An 18,998-nucleotide genomic window follows, 5' to 3' on the forward strand; every position below is an offset into this window, starting at 1 on the left:
TTAGGCACCGTCAGTAATCACGGATACAGTGGGTGTCTGTTCCTGAAAGACTTGATTTGTGTAATGAGTTCTGGTGAAGACAATCAACACTCATTATTTTCCACTGTTACTGTGACAATCAGTTGAGAAAAGTGTAATAAGCACAACTTGAAGTGCACTAAGAATACTTCTTTATGCCATTTTGACTCACTACGGTGCTGTGGTATACTTAGTGTTTGTGTGTGTTTGTATAAGGTACAGCAAAATATTTGTTATGCCTGAATAACTATTTCCCTCTCTTAATTTCAGACACTGTAATACCACAGATTAAATTATTCCATTTTTTTTTGTGTTGTGTGTTTATGCGTGTGTATGTATGTATATATATATATATATATATATATATATATATGTGTGTGCGCGTGTGTGTGTATTTATATCAAGCTGTGGTGGTTTCAATGCATTTTGAATCTGCTGCTGGCAAAATTGTCCCATTTGTGCAACAGCTGTTTTGTAGAGTAAGCAATCCGTACATGCCAGCCCAATTCAGCCTACAGGCTGCCTGATTGCAGCCTTGTAATATCTCTATCAGATATTTAAATGGGAGTTTCTCTATACTAGGAAGCAAAATAGTATACAGTTGCATAAACTCAGTGCCCTTTGATGCTGGTACAGTACATTTTTTTTCCCCATCACTATTTATTTTTAAAAGAAATAAACTTTAGTTTGATTTCATTCAGATAACAGAGTCACTTAATGTTGACACAATCTGTGTTTTTCATTGTAGGTCCCTTGTTGCCAACCTTGCAGCAGCAAACTGTTACAAAAAGGAAAATCATCTGGACCTGGAGGAGAACTGGAAATTGGTGGAAAAAGCCAAAATCTATTACATCGCAGTAAGTGTATTGTCTTGGTACAGCAGAAGCTTATTTTAATGCATGATTATTTAAATACGTAGAAATGTAGTATATTTCTGGTAGCTTTTAAAATTACTGGATAGGAGTCTTAGCACCCGGGCCAGGTTTTTCAGTTTTGTTGGATATGCGTGTAAAATAGTCTGCAGTAAATAAATAAGTAAAAAAATCACAAATTTCAAGACCAGAATATATGTATGTATGTGTGTATGTGTATGTGTATATATATTTATGTATATATGTATGTATGTATGTGAGAGAGAGAGAGATTTTTCAAATTGTTGTAATCTTTTTGCATCCTTACCAATAATAGTATATTTATTGACATTGATTATGTGTTGTCTTAATTTCACACTGTATTTTTTGTCTTCCTTTTTTGGAAGTTGTGGTTTGTCAGAATGGCAGGAGAATTATGTCCTGTTTTTTTGTTTATTTGACCATACAAAAGCGAGTCACATAAATGAGAATCAAGTTAAATATAGGAGTGATGTCTGTTGTATTGGAGCTGTGATTTCTACTTAACAGTGAGTGTGAAATGGTGACAGACGGGTGATCATTGAGATGTCCAATCACATAGACTGTTTGTGCAGTTCACATTCCACCTGTGCTGTTTTTATTCTCTAGGTTAGCCATGTTCCTTGCCTCATAATCCTATAACATTTTTGGATGTCAGGCAGGTGTATCACAACATTCAAGATGACAAACAGCTGGTCATGAAACACATCTTTCTGAGCTTTAGCTATGAATATTTTAATGTGTGTCATAATCACATACTTTTCAAAGAGTAGAGTAAATTTATATTTTAAAGTAAATCAGTTTGTTTTCTTTTCGTATTTAGTTGCAAAAAAATCTGTAAATGATCTGCATTACTGGAGACAAAATGTTTTCTTGTTATTGCGAACGTTGAAATGTAGTCACACTGAGCATTTACGAATGTGTTTTTTTGTGACTTTGATGCATTTTATTTCCCCCTGATTTATGTTTACCCAAGCAATTACCTTCTCAGACTTGGGGAAGAGATGCATTCCAATGTTTATTGAAAGTCTTGTCATCATTTACTTAAGTTTTTTTCATCTTCTGTAAGAAAAAATAAGGAGCAAACTTGAGGGATAGAAAAGGCAAGTATTTTAAATGCCAGGCACACAGCTGTGGCGCTCAGAATAAAGCTACAATGAAAATTTCTGCTTGAGGTTTGTGCAATTAGATCCCAGTGGGTCAGCTTGTTTTTCTATAGGTCAGAAAACATACTATGATCTATGATAGCACTGTCTCCAGATACATGTAATATATCCAGTACACAAACATGTTTAATGCATTTAGACTGTCTATATCCAACGCTTTTTCAGTGGTAGTTTCCGCTGGAAAAACCGAGCAGCTGGTGAAGGAGTGTGAAAATTGATTACCCAGCCAGTGAGTTCATTGAAAATACAGTTATTTCTTTCAGCTGTTGGGCCACAGTGCTAATGTTTCCTGCAGCCTCTTAGAGCACACTGCTGTAGACTTCAACATGGCTTTTATTGATTCCTGTGCCAAGTAGGAGCCTAGAAATTCATAACTGTCAAACGATTACTTTAAACGTCCTATAGCAAAACAATAACCTGCGTTCTGATTTACACCGAAGACTGGCTAAACAGCCCGGTATCATCAAGAAGACATCTGTGGGTTTCTTTTAAAAGCCATCATATGTTTTTAAAATTATAATATCTAAAAAATGATTAATAATTCTGTCTTATGAAGCTTACAAAAGCAGCAGCAGCAGCAGCAGCAGCAGCAGGCCATTTTCCAGCGTTGCACCCTCAGGACGAGAGGATAATTCATGTCTTGCTCAGTTTATTGTACCTTAGCCCAGAGTGCACAGTATACTGCCCTGCTCTGTATTTGGGGTTTATTTCAAATAAGCATCACATTCCTGAGCATATGTTGTCTTTTATTCACATTTCTTTTTGGAAGTGGGAATAAATGCAGTCACAAAAATAGCATCCTTAATATAAATACACCGCAGGAAAGACGGAACTATTTACTTCCCATCAAGTATCACACAGTATTTTAAGATTACGCATCTTATTTTAATCATTGATCCCTACATTTCTCACTCGCAGTACAAAAACATTCATTGAGAAATGCGTGACATTTTTATCACATGTTGAAATGAAAGTTGGTTTCATAACAAAGCAATGGGATCAGGGCAGATTATGTCATATAATATTTATTAATGTTATTCCCTTATTTATTTTATTCAATTACATTTTTCCTATTTGTCCTAGTTGCCTGATATATCATTGGCTGAAACTTTTTCTGATTCGCTCTCTCATTCTGGGAACATGTTTATATAGGCCTTTTTTGTTAAAAAGTTGTGGGATAAATAAATGAAATTGATTTCATATTAACAGGGACACTGTTAAAGAATAGTACACTGTGATGCTGAAGAGTGTTTTTGTTCCCTGCATTTGGGTGGTCTCAGCCCAGACTCTGCTTTGCATTAGCATACACAACAGATCCGCTCCAAATTGGCAGAGATTTGTCTGCATCCGATCAGCGAGTTCTCAGTGTAAGCTATTTGAAGAAATACTTCGGCAGTATTGAGAGGGTTACAAAAGAACTGTGGCAGCGCTGGGGGTTGAAAAACAATCGGATTCCCCCCACCCTTTCTGAAATCGAGGATTGTCCTCCTGTTCAGAAATCACTTTGCAGTGCTCTGCTCTCCGACTGACAACAATAACTGGATCTGTCACCGAGAGACTCATTTGCGCTGCATGCGTACGTGTTTTGTTGTATTGCTGGACTAACATTTGTAAATGCCAGTTCTAATGGATGTCTCTCTTTACCTCAATTAAAACATCACAATATGAAGAGAGATCACGGATTCCCTTCTTGATATAGTAATAATTTAATTTTCTTTGTTGATTTTCATTAAACAAATGTTATGTGGTATGCACATACTTGTTTTGCTTTAATCTTTAGATCAGATTACAAACAAAGTGCCTTAAAGCAATGATTAATGATGCTTGGCAGGGACTCTCAAGGTGCCTGCTACTATATCATGTGATTGGAGGAAAACCGAATTATTAGAGCGCTCGCACAGCCAATCTAGTACAGGCAGCAGCAGCGGCAACAGCACAGGGAAACAGCAGTGCCATTTTTCACAAAGAAAATGTTGAACTTCCGCCAAATGTTTGGTGGCAGGCAGTTGCTAGGAAATCAGGGTCCTAAGGCAAATCATGACACAGTGAGCGATAACAAGAGAGAGGAAGGAAAAACAGATGGATTTTAACATACAAGGGGAAGAAAATACACGTTAAACTGTATTTCATTTACAGATACCCCTTTTTATAATTGAGGGGGGGCTCAAAACGGCAGCTATAATGACTGACTGTAATTGGAAGGTCTAGGATGAGTATCCTGGCCCAGTTGGCCTTCTTTCCCAACCCCCGTAGACACACACATGCACATAATCCGCAGTGTACTGCTGGCTTGTTTTTCTAACCACTGAGCAGAGTTTGCCCTGTAATTTGATCTCCCCTGACAGATGCGTTTTCTATGATGCCACTTTGAATTAACCTATTGTGCCACAATCTTCCTTGGCCCTGGTGAATAAAGTGACTCTGATTTAACCCAAATAGATTTGATAGAGTAAAATAATTCTCTTAAAGCGGCAGCTCACTCATTTCAAACGTGTAAATGAAGTCACATTGAGGGGCTGGTATGAGACATGAAAAGCAGTATTAAACACAATACTGTGAGGACTTCAGAGTTTGTAGCTGCAGATGGTCTTATATGACCTGAAGACACGCGGATATGAAGAAAGGCTTTTGACACTTGCAAGTATGTGCCAGCTCCACTGAATTAATTACACAGCCAATGAGTAGCTGCCAGTGCTAGGAGGTAGCTGTAAATGGATGTGTGACCTGTGAAATCTGTTTTTCTCTGCCCTTCTCCGCAGACTCCCTCAGTGCACCACCCCCACCTAGGCAGGAGCGTGTACTTGAAAGCCCTTCTAGTATTTTCTATATATTATCTTAAAGCAGACACCATTAAATACAAAAAAGATATAGTAGATACACACACAGTATATTATATATATATATATATATATATATATATATATATATATATGTGTGTGTGTGTGTGTGTGTGTGTGTGTGTATATATATATATATGTATATGTGTGTATATATATATATATATATATATATATATATATGTGTGTATATATGCACACATGCTTCTGTCTGATAAATGTTCCCCTTTGGCTGTCTTTCAAATATGTGTTTTGGGGCATGTTTCAGTTCAGTTTACACTTCCATCATTTGCAATCACTTAGTCATTTTTCAAATATTTAAACTTGGAAACATGAGTTGCTAAACACGCCGAGTGAGTCATTGAATTCATTCCTTTTGAGATCTTGTGTAATTTCTAAATTGCGAGCAGCACGGTTTGAAGGAAGAATCGGCAATGGATCTGTTTTTTGTCATATGGAGACTTATGTGATAGAGACAGAGTTCTCCTTACTGATTTTACAGAAATGCAAGATGCTATATTCTAGTCAACCTTTCAAAATGATCTGTAATGAATTTGCATAGCATAATAGGAGGAGACAACACTAACTGGCATCACAAACAACCTGCCAGCTCGCACCCTGAAGTGGCATACATTGATCACAGCCGTGCCAGGCTGCAGAATTTACTGGCAACAGAAAGAAAAAACATTCCACACCAGTGAGTGACACCTCATTTGCAAGTGCAGTGCTGATTACACAGAGGTGACGGTCGCTCGGTCCCTTTGTGAAGACGCTGTCCCTGCCTGTCCTTTACCTGACCTTGAGAAGGATCTGTCGTCAGCTGCTCGCTGCTGCTGTCCTTCTCCATAAAGATCATACAATGCAAATTCAGTCCGGGAAAAGGGAAACTGGCAAACTCTCTGTCTGCAGGCGATTGGTTACAGTGTTGGTTGCTGATGAAATTTAATCCTACCATATTTACATGCCGAGTTTCACTTCTGGCAAGCCTTATTAAATAGATTTGTAAATGCGTTTCATCTTTATTAGAATTCGTCCTTAAGGGATTAGACCATGCTGTTTAATGTTGCAAGATGTGGTTTTACTTAAAATGATCATGCATATTCCTGTGAATATCGTAAATAACAGGATTCTATGCTGAGGCTAAAATGCTCTTTTGCCAAAGTCTTGTTGATCACCAGCTTACCTGCATTTGAAGATTTGACTTTCTCTCTCGGAGGCTATGTCTGCATTAACTGTTATTTCATCGCTTTAATAGCTTGAAATTCAGATTCCTTTCGCTGTTGCTCACAGATGTCTATTTAAAACCTTGTCTAATGTATCAGTTTGCCCAACCATCTTATTTAAAAATAAATAAATAACATAATTGCATAATTACATGCACGCTGCATATTAACTTCTAGTCTAAATTTCTTTTCCTTTAATGAAAACATTTAATTCCAAACAGACAAGTGCAGCCAGTGAGTGGTTATTTGGTATCTTGCTGTCTCTACATAATTTCTAGAATCTCAAAAGTGCATTTATGCTGTACCAAGATAGGTGGTAGATTTATTCAGCTGAGAGCTGTAGATGTTTATCTGCTTAATTGAACCATCATTAGTTGACATGAGCAGAATCATGTGACATGCCTTAATGTGGCTCTCAGAAACAGCAGGAGGCCAGATTTCAGTTCATCTAGTAAATAGGCCCTGCCAGTGAAAAACCGTATAGAATTTCAAAACATTACAGGTTATGGCACAGTGGGAGACTGGGAGCACAGAACACAAGGTCTGCTAACAAACACAAGAGTTTTCATATGAAGGGCTGAGCTGATAGCGATCTGGACTCCAGCCTTCAGCTTTCCATATGTTAATATTAATAGGTTTACATGTGATTGGGCTATCCCTGTGTGATCTACACATAATCTTATTAATCGGGCTGTTTTTTGTTAAGCCTGTTTTTCAATGGGGGGGGGGAAATCACATTCTTCAGTTTGAGTACAAGTAGAAAAAACAGCTTCACACTGGCATATTTGGACGTGGGATTAGCAGAAATGGAATGGACAACTACGAAGTATAATTATTTTAATGTATGTATTATTTTTGACCTCAGTGTAATGTTTATGTCACGAGCATTATACAGGCTTCACAAAAATATAGCATTGCAATTTCCCAGGCTTTTTTATATGAAGCACAGATCACAGTGGGTTCCTAATGGTTAAAGTGTAAAAACACCATTGGGGTCCTTGCTGCATATTATGAGCTTCCTTCAGAGTATGCCTTTCTGATACCCAGTGTACAGTGTTAAAATGCTTTGTACTAAATTCAAGTTAAAGGCATAATATTGACCTCTAAAATGGTTATGGGCTGCCTTGTACATTATATTTTAGTAATCTGTGTACGAGTTAAAAGAACAACAACAGAGAGCACAACAGCTGAGAAATAAAAAGATGATTGAGCTCATTACGTGAGATTACTTCAGGGCACAGTGGTTTAATAGCTTTTAAAACATTAATTCAGTGTCATGTCTTTTCATGTAAGTTCATAAATTACATTACAAATATTTGAGTGTTACATTTATTTATACTTTATGCAGATATTAGCTGGGATGGTTTAGAAAAACCTATAGGTGTTCTCATTTCTGTAGGAATTCCAACTCTTAATAAAGCACTTGGACATCATAAATACAATAGATGTATTTATTTATGTTGTGCTTAATTGATAACTTTCCTATCAGTAAGTATTTAGTTTAAAGCCCAGTCCAAGATTAAAGTTTATCAAGTGAATAGGGTGCAATTGGATAGTTCCTACATTTTCCTTGAAATAACATGCTGTGTGTGCATTTTGTCAAGTCGTGCCCTTCAAGCTCTGTTTGGCACGTGTAACAGCTGCGGAAAGATTCTCAAGTGCAACATATATCGTCCTGAAAGATTACTCCTTTCACGATTCTATTGATGCATTTATTTCATGTGTGGCACTGTAATCACCTTCAGTTATGTCCATGCATATGGCTTAGATCCAGTATACAGTTATACAGTATACAGAATACAGTTATACAGCAGCATATTCTCAAAGCAGTGTGGTTAAATCTGTAGAGATGTGCTCTGGCTCTGGCTTGAGCTCAGGTTTAATGTGCTCCTTCTCATAGGCCAGAACCCAGTGTCACGCATTGCACGCTTCTGCATAATATGGTTATCAGTTGACGAAGCTGGTTGCTGCGATTTCTGATATGTTCTGCAGGACAAAGCCCAAGTCTGAAGTGCCAAGTGCACGTCCTCTGTAAATAAAAGCAGAGCGCTCTGACTCCTATGTGCGTGCTTCCATTTAACCACTGCTGCACAGTTACATTCGAAAGTATTTTATGCTGTAATGTAACAAGGAAAACCAATCAAAACAATAACTGCTGTTCGTTCTGACATAGCCCTTGGCTTATGATTGTCAAAAAATGTAAGCTGACTCATCCACACAAGAAGGGCAACCATCCCTCGAAGGTGTGTGTGTGTGTGTGTGTGTGTGTGTGTGTGTGTGTGTGTGTGTGAGACAGTGAGTTTGTTTATTTTTCCTCTGTGTGCATCATTAAAATTGCAATTAAATAATGCTTGGTGGTAAATGTTATGATTTAATGAGTTCAGCTAAAACCTATCTTACTTTATTTTTTTAATCAATTGATTTCAGAGCTGCTTTTGTCCTGGATATAAAGATAAATAGATTTCTTTTCCCCCAACAAATTAAGAGCACCGAATGCTGCTAATAAGCATGTTTATCTTTAGTACCAGGCTTACATTTGTTGAATGCGGTGGCTGGCATCCACATTGCCACAGATCCGTTCCATGAATATTCAAGTCATTTTCTGATGGAGGATGTGGCTGGATCAAGGTTGCAGACATAATTGTATGCTGAATGTTAATATAAATTTAACAGGCACAGCTGTTAGCTGCAAAGACATTAGGCTCTCATACTTGGTATTATCTGATATAATTTGCCAGGAAGGATTTGTTATACATATTAAAGAACACATGCCTTAAAAGGGGATTGATTTAAGGAGAAACAGCACATTTCTGATACCAAAAAAAATATTCAAAAGAAGCTGCATCACAAAAATTTAATTTAGATTCCATGTGCACTGATTTAGCTTGATATTTCAACTGAAATCACCCTAATAATAATATCTGTATGTATTTGAGCAATTCAAGTGTAGAGCCATATACATAGGAATAGACGCACAACAATATATGAATGTTTGTTTCAGTTGTTTTATTTTCAAGTTGTAAACCATTTGTACTTTAAATAACCATTTGGGAATTTGCCATTTGATTACAGTCCGGAAATCATTCATTGTAAACATTGCTGGTGCTGTTTAACAATATGAATGCCGTGTATATGACAACAGTCCTGACATTAAGTTGGGTGTTCTATTTAATTACTCAAGAGATGCATTGAGAAATTACTTTATTTGATAAGTTTGACATGTCCTCTGTGTCTTTGAACTAATAATTACATTTTTTTTTTTTCTCTTCTCAATTTATCTCACACTCTTTGAGTGGAGCACATGAGCAGTTTTACCGAGTGTTTCATATCCATACTGGAAATTCACATGTAAGAAATCTGAGGTAGCCTAAGGTCTCCAGTAAAATAATTTATTCTGAATTCATCTAGTAGCTTCCAATAGTTCTTTCAGGAAGCAATGCTTTTTCTTTGGAAAAAATATAATTCTACTGTTTTCTCTCTTTTTTTCTCTTTTCTTATCTTTAGAGTTCAGGAAGTAGTTTAAATTTACTATTTGCTTTGAAGGCATCAGGCAAGTTTAGCCCCGTAAGTATTTTCCTGTTATGGCATTAATCTAAATCCATGAAACTAGAACAGATTTCTCATCTGTAAAGTAGATAATGTGTCTGGAAAAGCAAAACGTTACTCTGGGTTATCATGATTAAGCAGCTTAGTTTTGACACTAAAGTGTTTATGAATCTAAACAGTGGAAGATTTTCTTTTTCCACAGAAAATATTATTAATGGATTAATACATCGTTCACCCGGCAAGAACAATCGGAGGTCACTTGCAGATTTATTTATTTATTTCTCCTTTCAAGAGTATCACCTTCAATTGAGATGTGAAATGCAATCTGGTTGCCTGGAGTAATTGAAGACTTCAGCTTGATGTATCTATAGCCCCATTCACACTGAAATGCCGGAAAATTGCTGCCAGTGTTTGCCGTCTTTTTTCCTGTTGCACCCCATTCACACTGGCTTTGAATGCCGGAAAATTGCCGGCAAGGATCCATAACAGAAAACGGAGGTTGCCGGCAAGAGCACTGTAGCCATGGGAAAGAGATGCTACAGAAGCCTGTGCATCTGGAGAGGAGACGTGGACCGATATTCTGCACGAGTTTGTACAAGTGCGATTTTCCTTCCATTGCGTTTACTGGGCTATTGGTTCTAACCAGGGCGACAGTCCAGTTCGGACTCACTACCAAGAGCTAGTCGGGAGGGAAAGGCAAATGATACTTCAATGTAGCTGTGTATTCGCGCTATGAGCAGTTCATCAGGCTGTATGGTTGTATGTTTTTGCGGTGTGGTCGTTGGATCCAACGATCACAGAGCATTTGAACAACACATTTCGATTGTCAAACGAAATGAACTGAGACAACGAAAGCGTTGGTCTCGGTCCATTTGGCAAAATAACCGAGTTCAGTTTGGTTGGAGAACTTGAATGCGACACTGGAAGGTCTCAGTTCTTTTACAAAAAGAAAACGATCTCCACATTTCACCCAAAAACATGTACATTACCAGTTAAGATAACGTGCATTTGTATTTGTTCATTTACTTATTGTTAACGGTAATATCAGTTATTTGACTGGATATTTGACTGGAATTGGATATTGGGGTATATTCATCAAGGGTGTTACAATGGTATATCCATTTTTTTCTAAATGGAATATAATGCAAATTAAACTTAATACATCAGAGTAATATTTTATCTAAAGATGCTGCGTGTGAGCGAAGTTCTTGGTCAAAGGTGGCTTAACCTTTGTGTTGTGGTCTCAAAATTGTGCCCCTACTCTGATTAGTTACAGCAGTTAGCTGACGCACTGTCTCGACATGCAAGGAATTGATGCTGAATTTGCCGGCAATCATTTTCCTGCAACAGACCCGTTGCCAGCAAATTGCTGGCAATTAGACTAGGACCCTTGTCATTAAATTGCAGGTATGTATCAATTAATAATAATTAAGAAATCATTTTTAATTTGTTTTGTTTTATTATCAGGATGTCTTTACGGAATCTGATGAGCAAGAAGCACTGAGCAAGTGCTTTGTTTTTTTGTATATATATTAAAGCCAGTGAAGGCTGTAGACTGTGCCAGCAGTGATATTAAGTGCCTGTTGATGTCTTGGTTATATTTAGATTGCTCACTTCCCAAGAGTTTTGGTTAGGATTAATAAAAATTAATGCAGGGAAAAGTGACATCATTGTTATTTCAGAATTAATTCCATCTTGACCTAGATATGTATATCTATTTGATCTTGTCTACTTACAGTGATGCTGGCAAGTCTGTATCCAGTGCCCCTATCTGTTTCTTAGCCTGAGTGGTCTCTGCTGGGTCTCCCCTCAGACCTCAGTCCCCTCAGTTATTTTTTTCTATGTTTGTCTTCCTTCTTTATAAATGTCTTTTTCATTTTTGAAGTTACCATCCTTTTTGAAGAACAGTCCAGGAAAACTGGACTTGACAGACCGAAATAGTCTATATCTGTCACCACCTTAGCGGTGAATGAATTCAAAATATGTTCTTGTTGATGATAAGCACTATGATGTATGCTAACGTCTCTGGTAAGCGCACTGCCATGCAGGTCAGAGGGCCAGGCTGCGATCCCCTAAACGCCTGTCACTTCTTTAGGTGTGCCGTCATCTCAGGGAGGTGCTGACATCCTCAGTCGATGTGGCTCTTTTATTTAAATGCATTTGCACTTTCACACACATTGACTATGTCTTCGTGGACAGCTGAGGTATGCTCAATTGTACAGACCAGCCATAGACTCTGCTGCCCTGCCGTTGACACTGATGGACTTTGTGGCCTATTTTCAAAGCTTAATGAAAGAAGGCAGTTGATGATTTGATTTGTTTTGTTTTTTAATTCCAATCGTCAATCACCAATGTTTGGAAACCATACGCCCAAAGCCCGTTTCCTGTAAGGTTCCTTTTATTGTGAAATTAAAGTACACAAATGTGTCAGTATGGTCCCCAAACAACTCCCCAGGAGAACCACTTCCCCAGCTCTTGTGGTACAGCAGGGGTGTGTTTTCCCACATTAAACACGTTCATTATTTATCACACATGTGTGGCAGTAGCCTTAGAGTATCACATTAATTGTTAAATCCTTCAAGTGTGCAGGTTGTATGAGTATACTGCCTGTAAAGGGTTAACTATGCGATGAGTTCAGACGCTGTGAGCAGGGTGTGATGATGTCTCATCCAAAAGGAAGCACCTTCAGAAATGCAGGGCTCAGCACCTTTTACAGCTCTGTTTTCTGCAGTACAGGGCCTTTATCAGTGCCTGGGAAAAAAATACAATAATTTCCATTTTAAAGACAAAATGGACGATAAATATCATGTATATCATAATGGAAGACTTTTTTTTTATTATTTTCTTGGTTAAATGCACTTGAAATGTACATTCCAGAAACTTTAAAATATTTTATTGAGGTGTAAAATCATTTAAAAATCGAACTAATACTATGGCCGTATGAAAAGTTCAGAGGTACAGATCCCAGTCAATTTGAAGATCACATTGAAGAAAAAGTGACTAACTGTCAGGAGCCTTTGGATTGTCAAAAAAAACAAAAGTAACTTTTTTTTTTTTTGTCTTCCTGTACATGCATATTAAATCAAAATTAATTAGATGTATTAAATATTTTCCAAGATTTCACAACGGCCACCTTGTAATCTAGGTCAGAGTTTCCCACTCTTTTCAAGCCATAAGTCACGCCTAATAACCTAGTCTTGTGTGATGTACCAGCTCCAAAATTACTCTGTGAGAAACCTGACCTTGTAATAATGTACAAAAATATGTAATTCCGGAAATAATACTGTATTCATGTTTCTCATGTGACTTTTCAAAAGTTTTGTGGTACACCTTCTCATGCCCGATGGCACCACAGTGTGCCACATCACACAAAACACTGCTCTGGGTCCCTCGGCAGTTTGACCCCAAAAAACGCAATGGCGTATTCCCAGTCAACATGTTATTTCAGGAATTAGTGTTGATCCTGTTGATCTTTACTCGGAATAAGAAGCCCCATTGCCAGCAGTCTTACCTAAAAAAAAAAATCTATTGCAGTGTATAGACAGTGCATTAACATCACATTTTTCTTTTCCAGATTTAAATGTGAAGTAACGTGTGTAACATTGTTGATGGGTCTTGACCTCCCTGTAAACGCTGCCGGACACACCGATGAGGCTGCTGCGCTCTAGGCCTCATCAAGATGATTGCTAATGGTGTTTGTTTTGATGGAGGTTCTTTTAGCAACTTATGAAATACATGAATGAAATACATCCACAGTATAAGGTTGGGAACCTATTCAAATTACATTAATAAATTAACATTGCAGTCACCATTAAATTATTTTAAATTACAGCCTGTCAACTAAAGTTATGACTTACAACAGTTAGCGGTGCCTGAAGCTGCAGGTTGATGAGCATTTGACAGTGAAAATCACTTGTGTGACTGCAGGGCTGAATTAAACTACAGCCTTTAAACTAAAAGCCTTTAGGCCATCACTGAAAAGCAGGAAGTGCATGTCTTTGCATTTCATCTTTACCAATTAATGCTTTCTTCTTCTTCGTGAAGAACTCTATTTACATCATAGGGCCGCAGCTCTAATTAATACCCCTAGCTCTTACAAAATGACTTATTCAAAACTGTTAGAAATGAAACATTGATAAATATTATGTTTTCGAACCCATTTATTTTTGCTGTAATGAATATAGTTATTGTATAAGTATGTAGGCCCAGATAGTCCTTACCACCAGATCTCTAAACTCATCAAGGTTTAAGTGCTTGACTGTATGCCACACTGAAATTAGCAAAATACAACATTGCTTGGTACTTGGTATTGTGCTCTAGCAAAAGCCTGTTTTTTTTATAATGCCAGTAATGGTCACAAGACATTCCTGGACTCATCCCTTCATTGCTTTTCTGCCTAACCAAATATACAAAATATATATTGAATTTCCTCTAAATAAACAAACTCCGTCCCTCAAAAAGACCTTGTTGGCTTCAAGCAAGGGGATCCAATTCCAAAATCCCATGTTTTATCCTAAATGTCAGTTCTAATAAATCATAATTAAACTGCTGCAAGCGTAAGGGTGTGGAGTTCAGCCTGGTGAATTCACCTCTCCCCCTCCTCTTGTTAACTCTTGTTTAACGAGGAATTGGTCTTCTAATGACACCAATCACCCCTGCTCTGCCCGTTGTCTTGTACACACTTCCCCACACTATCATATCAATACTCGTCAGTAGCATTCAAGTTAAGATAAGTCTAGCTGCTCTTTATAAAGGCATTGATTTGCATCTATAGGTGACGCTCTCCTGACTTGCTTCAGCTCAAGTACCACAGTAGCCGTAGCCTCGCGCTGAACCGCTGTTGCCTTTTGAAAGCGGAAAGGTTTCTCTACTCCTCATATGTGCGATAAGGCCAAGTGCCTCAGAGGATTACATTGGCTAAGCTCTTATCACTCCAGGAAATTCAGTGCCTGCTTAAAAGTGGTAGGAGTGGAAAATCAAGAGGAAATATTATTCTTTTAAGTCCACTTATTCCCATGGAAAATCTTTACTGGATTGAGGAAGAGTCATTTTTAGGATAGTAGAAACTCATATTCTTACATTTATGTCGCTGATGGAGTTCAGCCGGGTGACATGGGAAAGGGACATGAAAAAAGTTTTATGGAGTGTTTTGTTCATTATAAAGATGTTCTGTAACATGTATGGAGCATTTGTTTATTCTTTGGTTGGGACAGTCAAAGAAACCAAAAATGCCTTCATATTTTACAAAAAAAAAACTGGTTATTATTCATAAAGAAAATCCCATTCATGTTTCTAATACTTAATAAAACTGTTTTGTTTTATTAAACACAATGGTAATGTTGGCTATGATATTAAGAATTAATTGCTCAGCAGCAGAAAAGCCACCGACCTTGGCAGAATAAAATAAAATAAATCAATTTAATTGGAGTAATCAACCCTAAAGTGGTTTTTATAATTATTCTTTTTGTGGCTTCTCTTTTGGCAGAATTGGAAACTTTACATGACTAAATTTTATTAATTCCTAAACTGTAGAAGTACATTTTCTCAAAATACTTCTTGGAATATACAACCATTTAAATTGAATAGTGATAGGGGATCAATAAATTGTGGTATTTTGGCTTTTTTAATACTTTTACAGGGATTAAGAAGCACTGGAGGGAATCTAAATTTCACAGTCCTGGAATTGGATAGAAAGTCCTGAATGAGGAGCAACGACATTTTTTAAGGCTTCAGTAACTTTAAGCCTTCTTGGTTTTGTACTTTGCTCAGCACAGATTGATTTAAGTGGCTTATGCGAATTGCAATTGCCACATTGAAGCAGGGAAATACAGTATCTTTCTGTGGCTGTGGCCAGTGAAGAGTGTATTTTAGCTGTGCAATTACTGATAGTAAGGTCCTGCATATTCTGCTCAGTTAGATATACTTTGTACTGTGGTCCCAATCTCCTCCCCTTTGATTTTGAACCTGCAGATTTTCTTGCTTTCCTTGTTCTGGGGGCAATATAAAGGTCAAGTAAGTACAGTGTAACCCCAGTCTCTGTCCAGCATACATCTAGTAGTCAAATGTCTCCTCAGTTATTGACAGATTATGGTCCCCCTCAAGCTGTGAAATGTAAATAGATGGAATTTTATGTCTGTGTTTCTAGTCTGGTTTACATTTATTGTCATATTACTTTTTATTCCTTGGCTCTGTAGGGTAATTGTCATTCAGTTTGTTCTTTCAGTTCTTAATGCCTGTTCAAATGTGTCCATTATAGAAACAATTCTCCGATACATCAACATGCTCTAATGTGCCAGAAGCTATGCCAGTTTAACTTTGTCATCACTACCACTATTTTCTTTAATGCTTCATGTCAAATATCCTAATCTCAAGAAGTCACCTTTACGTTCTGTAATGTCAAATCATTTCGCAGGACAATTAGTTTTGGTCCAGTATTTGTATGGAACTTAATAAAAAGCAAAGGATTTCCTTTCCATTGCCAATGAATAGAGCAGACATTGATTAATGGAATAACTTTTGCTCTTTGAATTGGAAGGCTGGGGGATATTTTGGCATATATGCAATGGCACTATGTTTTACAGACTATTACAGAATTTTTAAAGATCTACAAAACATTTTTACTTGATAACCATCTGTAGTTCCTAGCTTTCCTTCGCAACACTTAAAATAAATATGCAGATGCCTTTTGCACTGCTTCAGGGTTCTCTTTATATTCTTCTAAGCATTATACATACAGTCTAAAGACATAGAGCTAAAATATATTGGTGCTTATGGAAAAACGACCATTTAGTCACTGGCTAATTCACTTGGGCAATGTAAAACAAAGATGCATTTCTATGGTGTTAAGGGCATACGTCCTATCGTCTTGACAACCACTCTAATTACCTTGGCCTCACTGATCAATACTTGATCCGTTTTTCCCTACTGCACAAATGTGTCACTTAAGCTGTGTAGCTTTCACTTACCCTTTTTGATAATGTGCAGCTGAAGAGGCTGGTATAGTGTGTTTGTTCTTCTTGGCAGCAGGCCAAGGGCTCTCTCTAATATAATCCTCTTCATCGATCAGATTTTGTTGACTTACATAGAGCTTTTTTCCAGGCAATTAGGACCCACCCCTGAGCCAAGCTTTAAAAGGGCTCTTTCTTTTTTGCCAATTTATCTCGATGCCCTTGTTTTCTGTATTGAATTGCTATGATCTTTAATTTTCCATAATTGTCATATTCTAAACTGACATAAGCAGTGATGGTTTACGGCAAATACAAGAGCCCCCTGTGTTTGTTACCTTTGTTTTTCCCCATACCATGCCTTTTCAAATGGAATTTCAAAGTGGGTTGGGTGGGTAGTCAGTTTAAACCACACTGGTTTGTGAAATGTTGATGTAGCCTGCATTTTTATATGGTTATCAAATATGGATGCATTTGTTACCATTAGACTGTCAAGGTACACATGATTGATTGGGGGATTTATGTATGCATAAGGAAAAGTGGAAGCAATTTTTAAGGCCTGTGAACCTCATCTTTAAGAATACCACAACCTGCATAATTTATAATATACAGTCATAATTAGGAAAACATCATACAACAGTCAATTAAATACCAGGCTTTGAATGAAATAAAATAACTCTGGGCATAATAACCATTGCTTAACCATTTAAGTCATCCACAGTTTCTATCTTTGAATCCAATTTGATATTAACTCAACTGGTCTGAACCTGGTGCTTTTAACGCCAAGGTCCAGAGTTCAGTTCCTGTCTGCTCTCATGTATTTATACGAGTTGTGTGTTTTCTCAATGATGGGGAGACCATAATCCAGCACTGTAAATTTGGCATTGTGTGTGTGTGCATCCGGTATGTTTTTTTCTGTTGTAAATATAATTGCTTCCCTACTCATTTTTGATCCTGGTAGTTACTACTCCTCCATTACAGAAATGACTGTTTGGGATGGTTACCCTCGGAGCAGACGATGAGAAACAACACTATTCTCACTGTTCATGGTATCACAATTAATCTCTCTATATGCTGCTTCAGAGCACCCAACCCAGTTGTATTTTCTCACCAGGTCCCAGGACTCGGAGATCTAGAATAATGGGAGCAGGGATAATGAAATATTGCTCTACAGTGTCACTGATTGTAGATCATATTTGTTTTAGACCTGGAAAGTGAAAGACTGTAGATCTTCATTTTGAAGCAGAACACTTGTTTGTGGTTTTCCTTAAAAAAAAAAAAGTATCAAAAATGCTGCTGTCTTTTGTGGACATAGTGTCCTTTTCTTTCCATCATTCAGAGCATTCTTTTCCCACAACCCTTCCTGCTCTCTCTTTAACCTTGCTCCACCCCCTTCCAGTTTCCTGTCAGTCACAGCTTTGTAGCTAGTTATAGTTGGCACTGCAGTGCACACTACACAAACATAACCAATGGCTACTTTTTCACCCATTTATTAAATTCCCCTTTTATTAGTTAAGGATGGGCATTCATAAAAAAGGCATTCATGAGGCAGGCTCGATAATATTCTTGATACAGCCAATTTTGTACATTTGTACAATCCTCTTTAAATTGACCATGTGCATCATAATAGTTTATTCTCTTAATAAACCTGATAGTTTGATTATAAACACATTTAGTTGATGAGGATGATTTTCATGGTGCTTTTTATGCAGAGTTGCCAGAAGACATAGTAATACATCAAATAATTAAATTTCTGGTTCCTTAGGTTATAATAATTTTCATGAGACACAATCATAAAGAAAATTATTATAAAGCTTTAAAATCTAATATATATATATATATATATATATATATATATATATATATATATATATATATATTACTGTACTCTATACAATGCCATACTATTCTACATTAGCCTTCTTGTTTCCTTCAGTTTTTTTATGAATATATTCTCCTAAGACTTGCAGGCTAAACATAGAGCAGTGCAAGTAAAAATAGTCTTGTGCTCAGAGCTATGGTGTAAACTGATTTAATAAATACAGATGGCTTTGATTGTCTTTTGTATGTTCTTGTGTTTTGCTTATGTGTTATAGGAAAATATATAATGGAAAGCTGGTTAACTGAAGAACATCTTTAGACTGCCAATTGCCATCTTTATCGAGTGCTCTAGTTACTGGAATCAGACAGTTGGCACAATATATCACAGATATACTACACAGATATATACTTCTTGCATTTAATTGTCATTAAATTAATCTGAAGATATGAGACTGATGGAAACAAAATCATAAGATAGACCTGGAAACTCGGGTCGCAGAGTCTATAACAATTGATCTAAATTGTGTTTCTGAAATAATCAAGAGACAGCTGT

At 37.1% G+C, this 18,998-nt stretch overlaps 1 protein-coding gene across 2 annotated transcripts in view; it reads left to right on the forward strand.

Annotated features, from left to right (window-relative positions):
* The window catches only part of adka (adenosine kinase a), a 122,258-nt gene that overhangs the window by 58,411 nt on the left and 44,849 nt on the right, over window positions 1–18,998 (forward strand). For both annotated transcript variants that reach the window (XM_066693567.1, XM_066693568.1), the window contains exon 6: window positions 767–875. In XM_066693567.1, the coding sequence (XP_066549664.1) occupies window positions 767–875 (109 nt within the window). The remainder of the gene's footprint in view (window positions 1–766; window positions 876–18,998) is intronic.

Source organism: Amia ocellicauda, chromosome 20 (assembly GCF_036373705.1).
Source record: "Amia ocellicauda isolate fAmiCal2 chromosome 20, fAmiCal2.hap1, whole genome shotgun sequence".
Taxonomy (NCBI): Eukaryota; Metazoa; Chordata; class Actinopteri; order Amiiformes; family Amiidae; genus Amia; species Amia ocellicauda.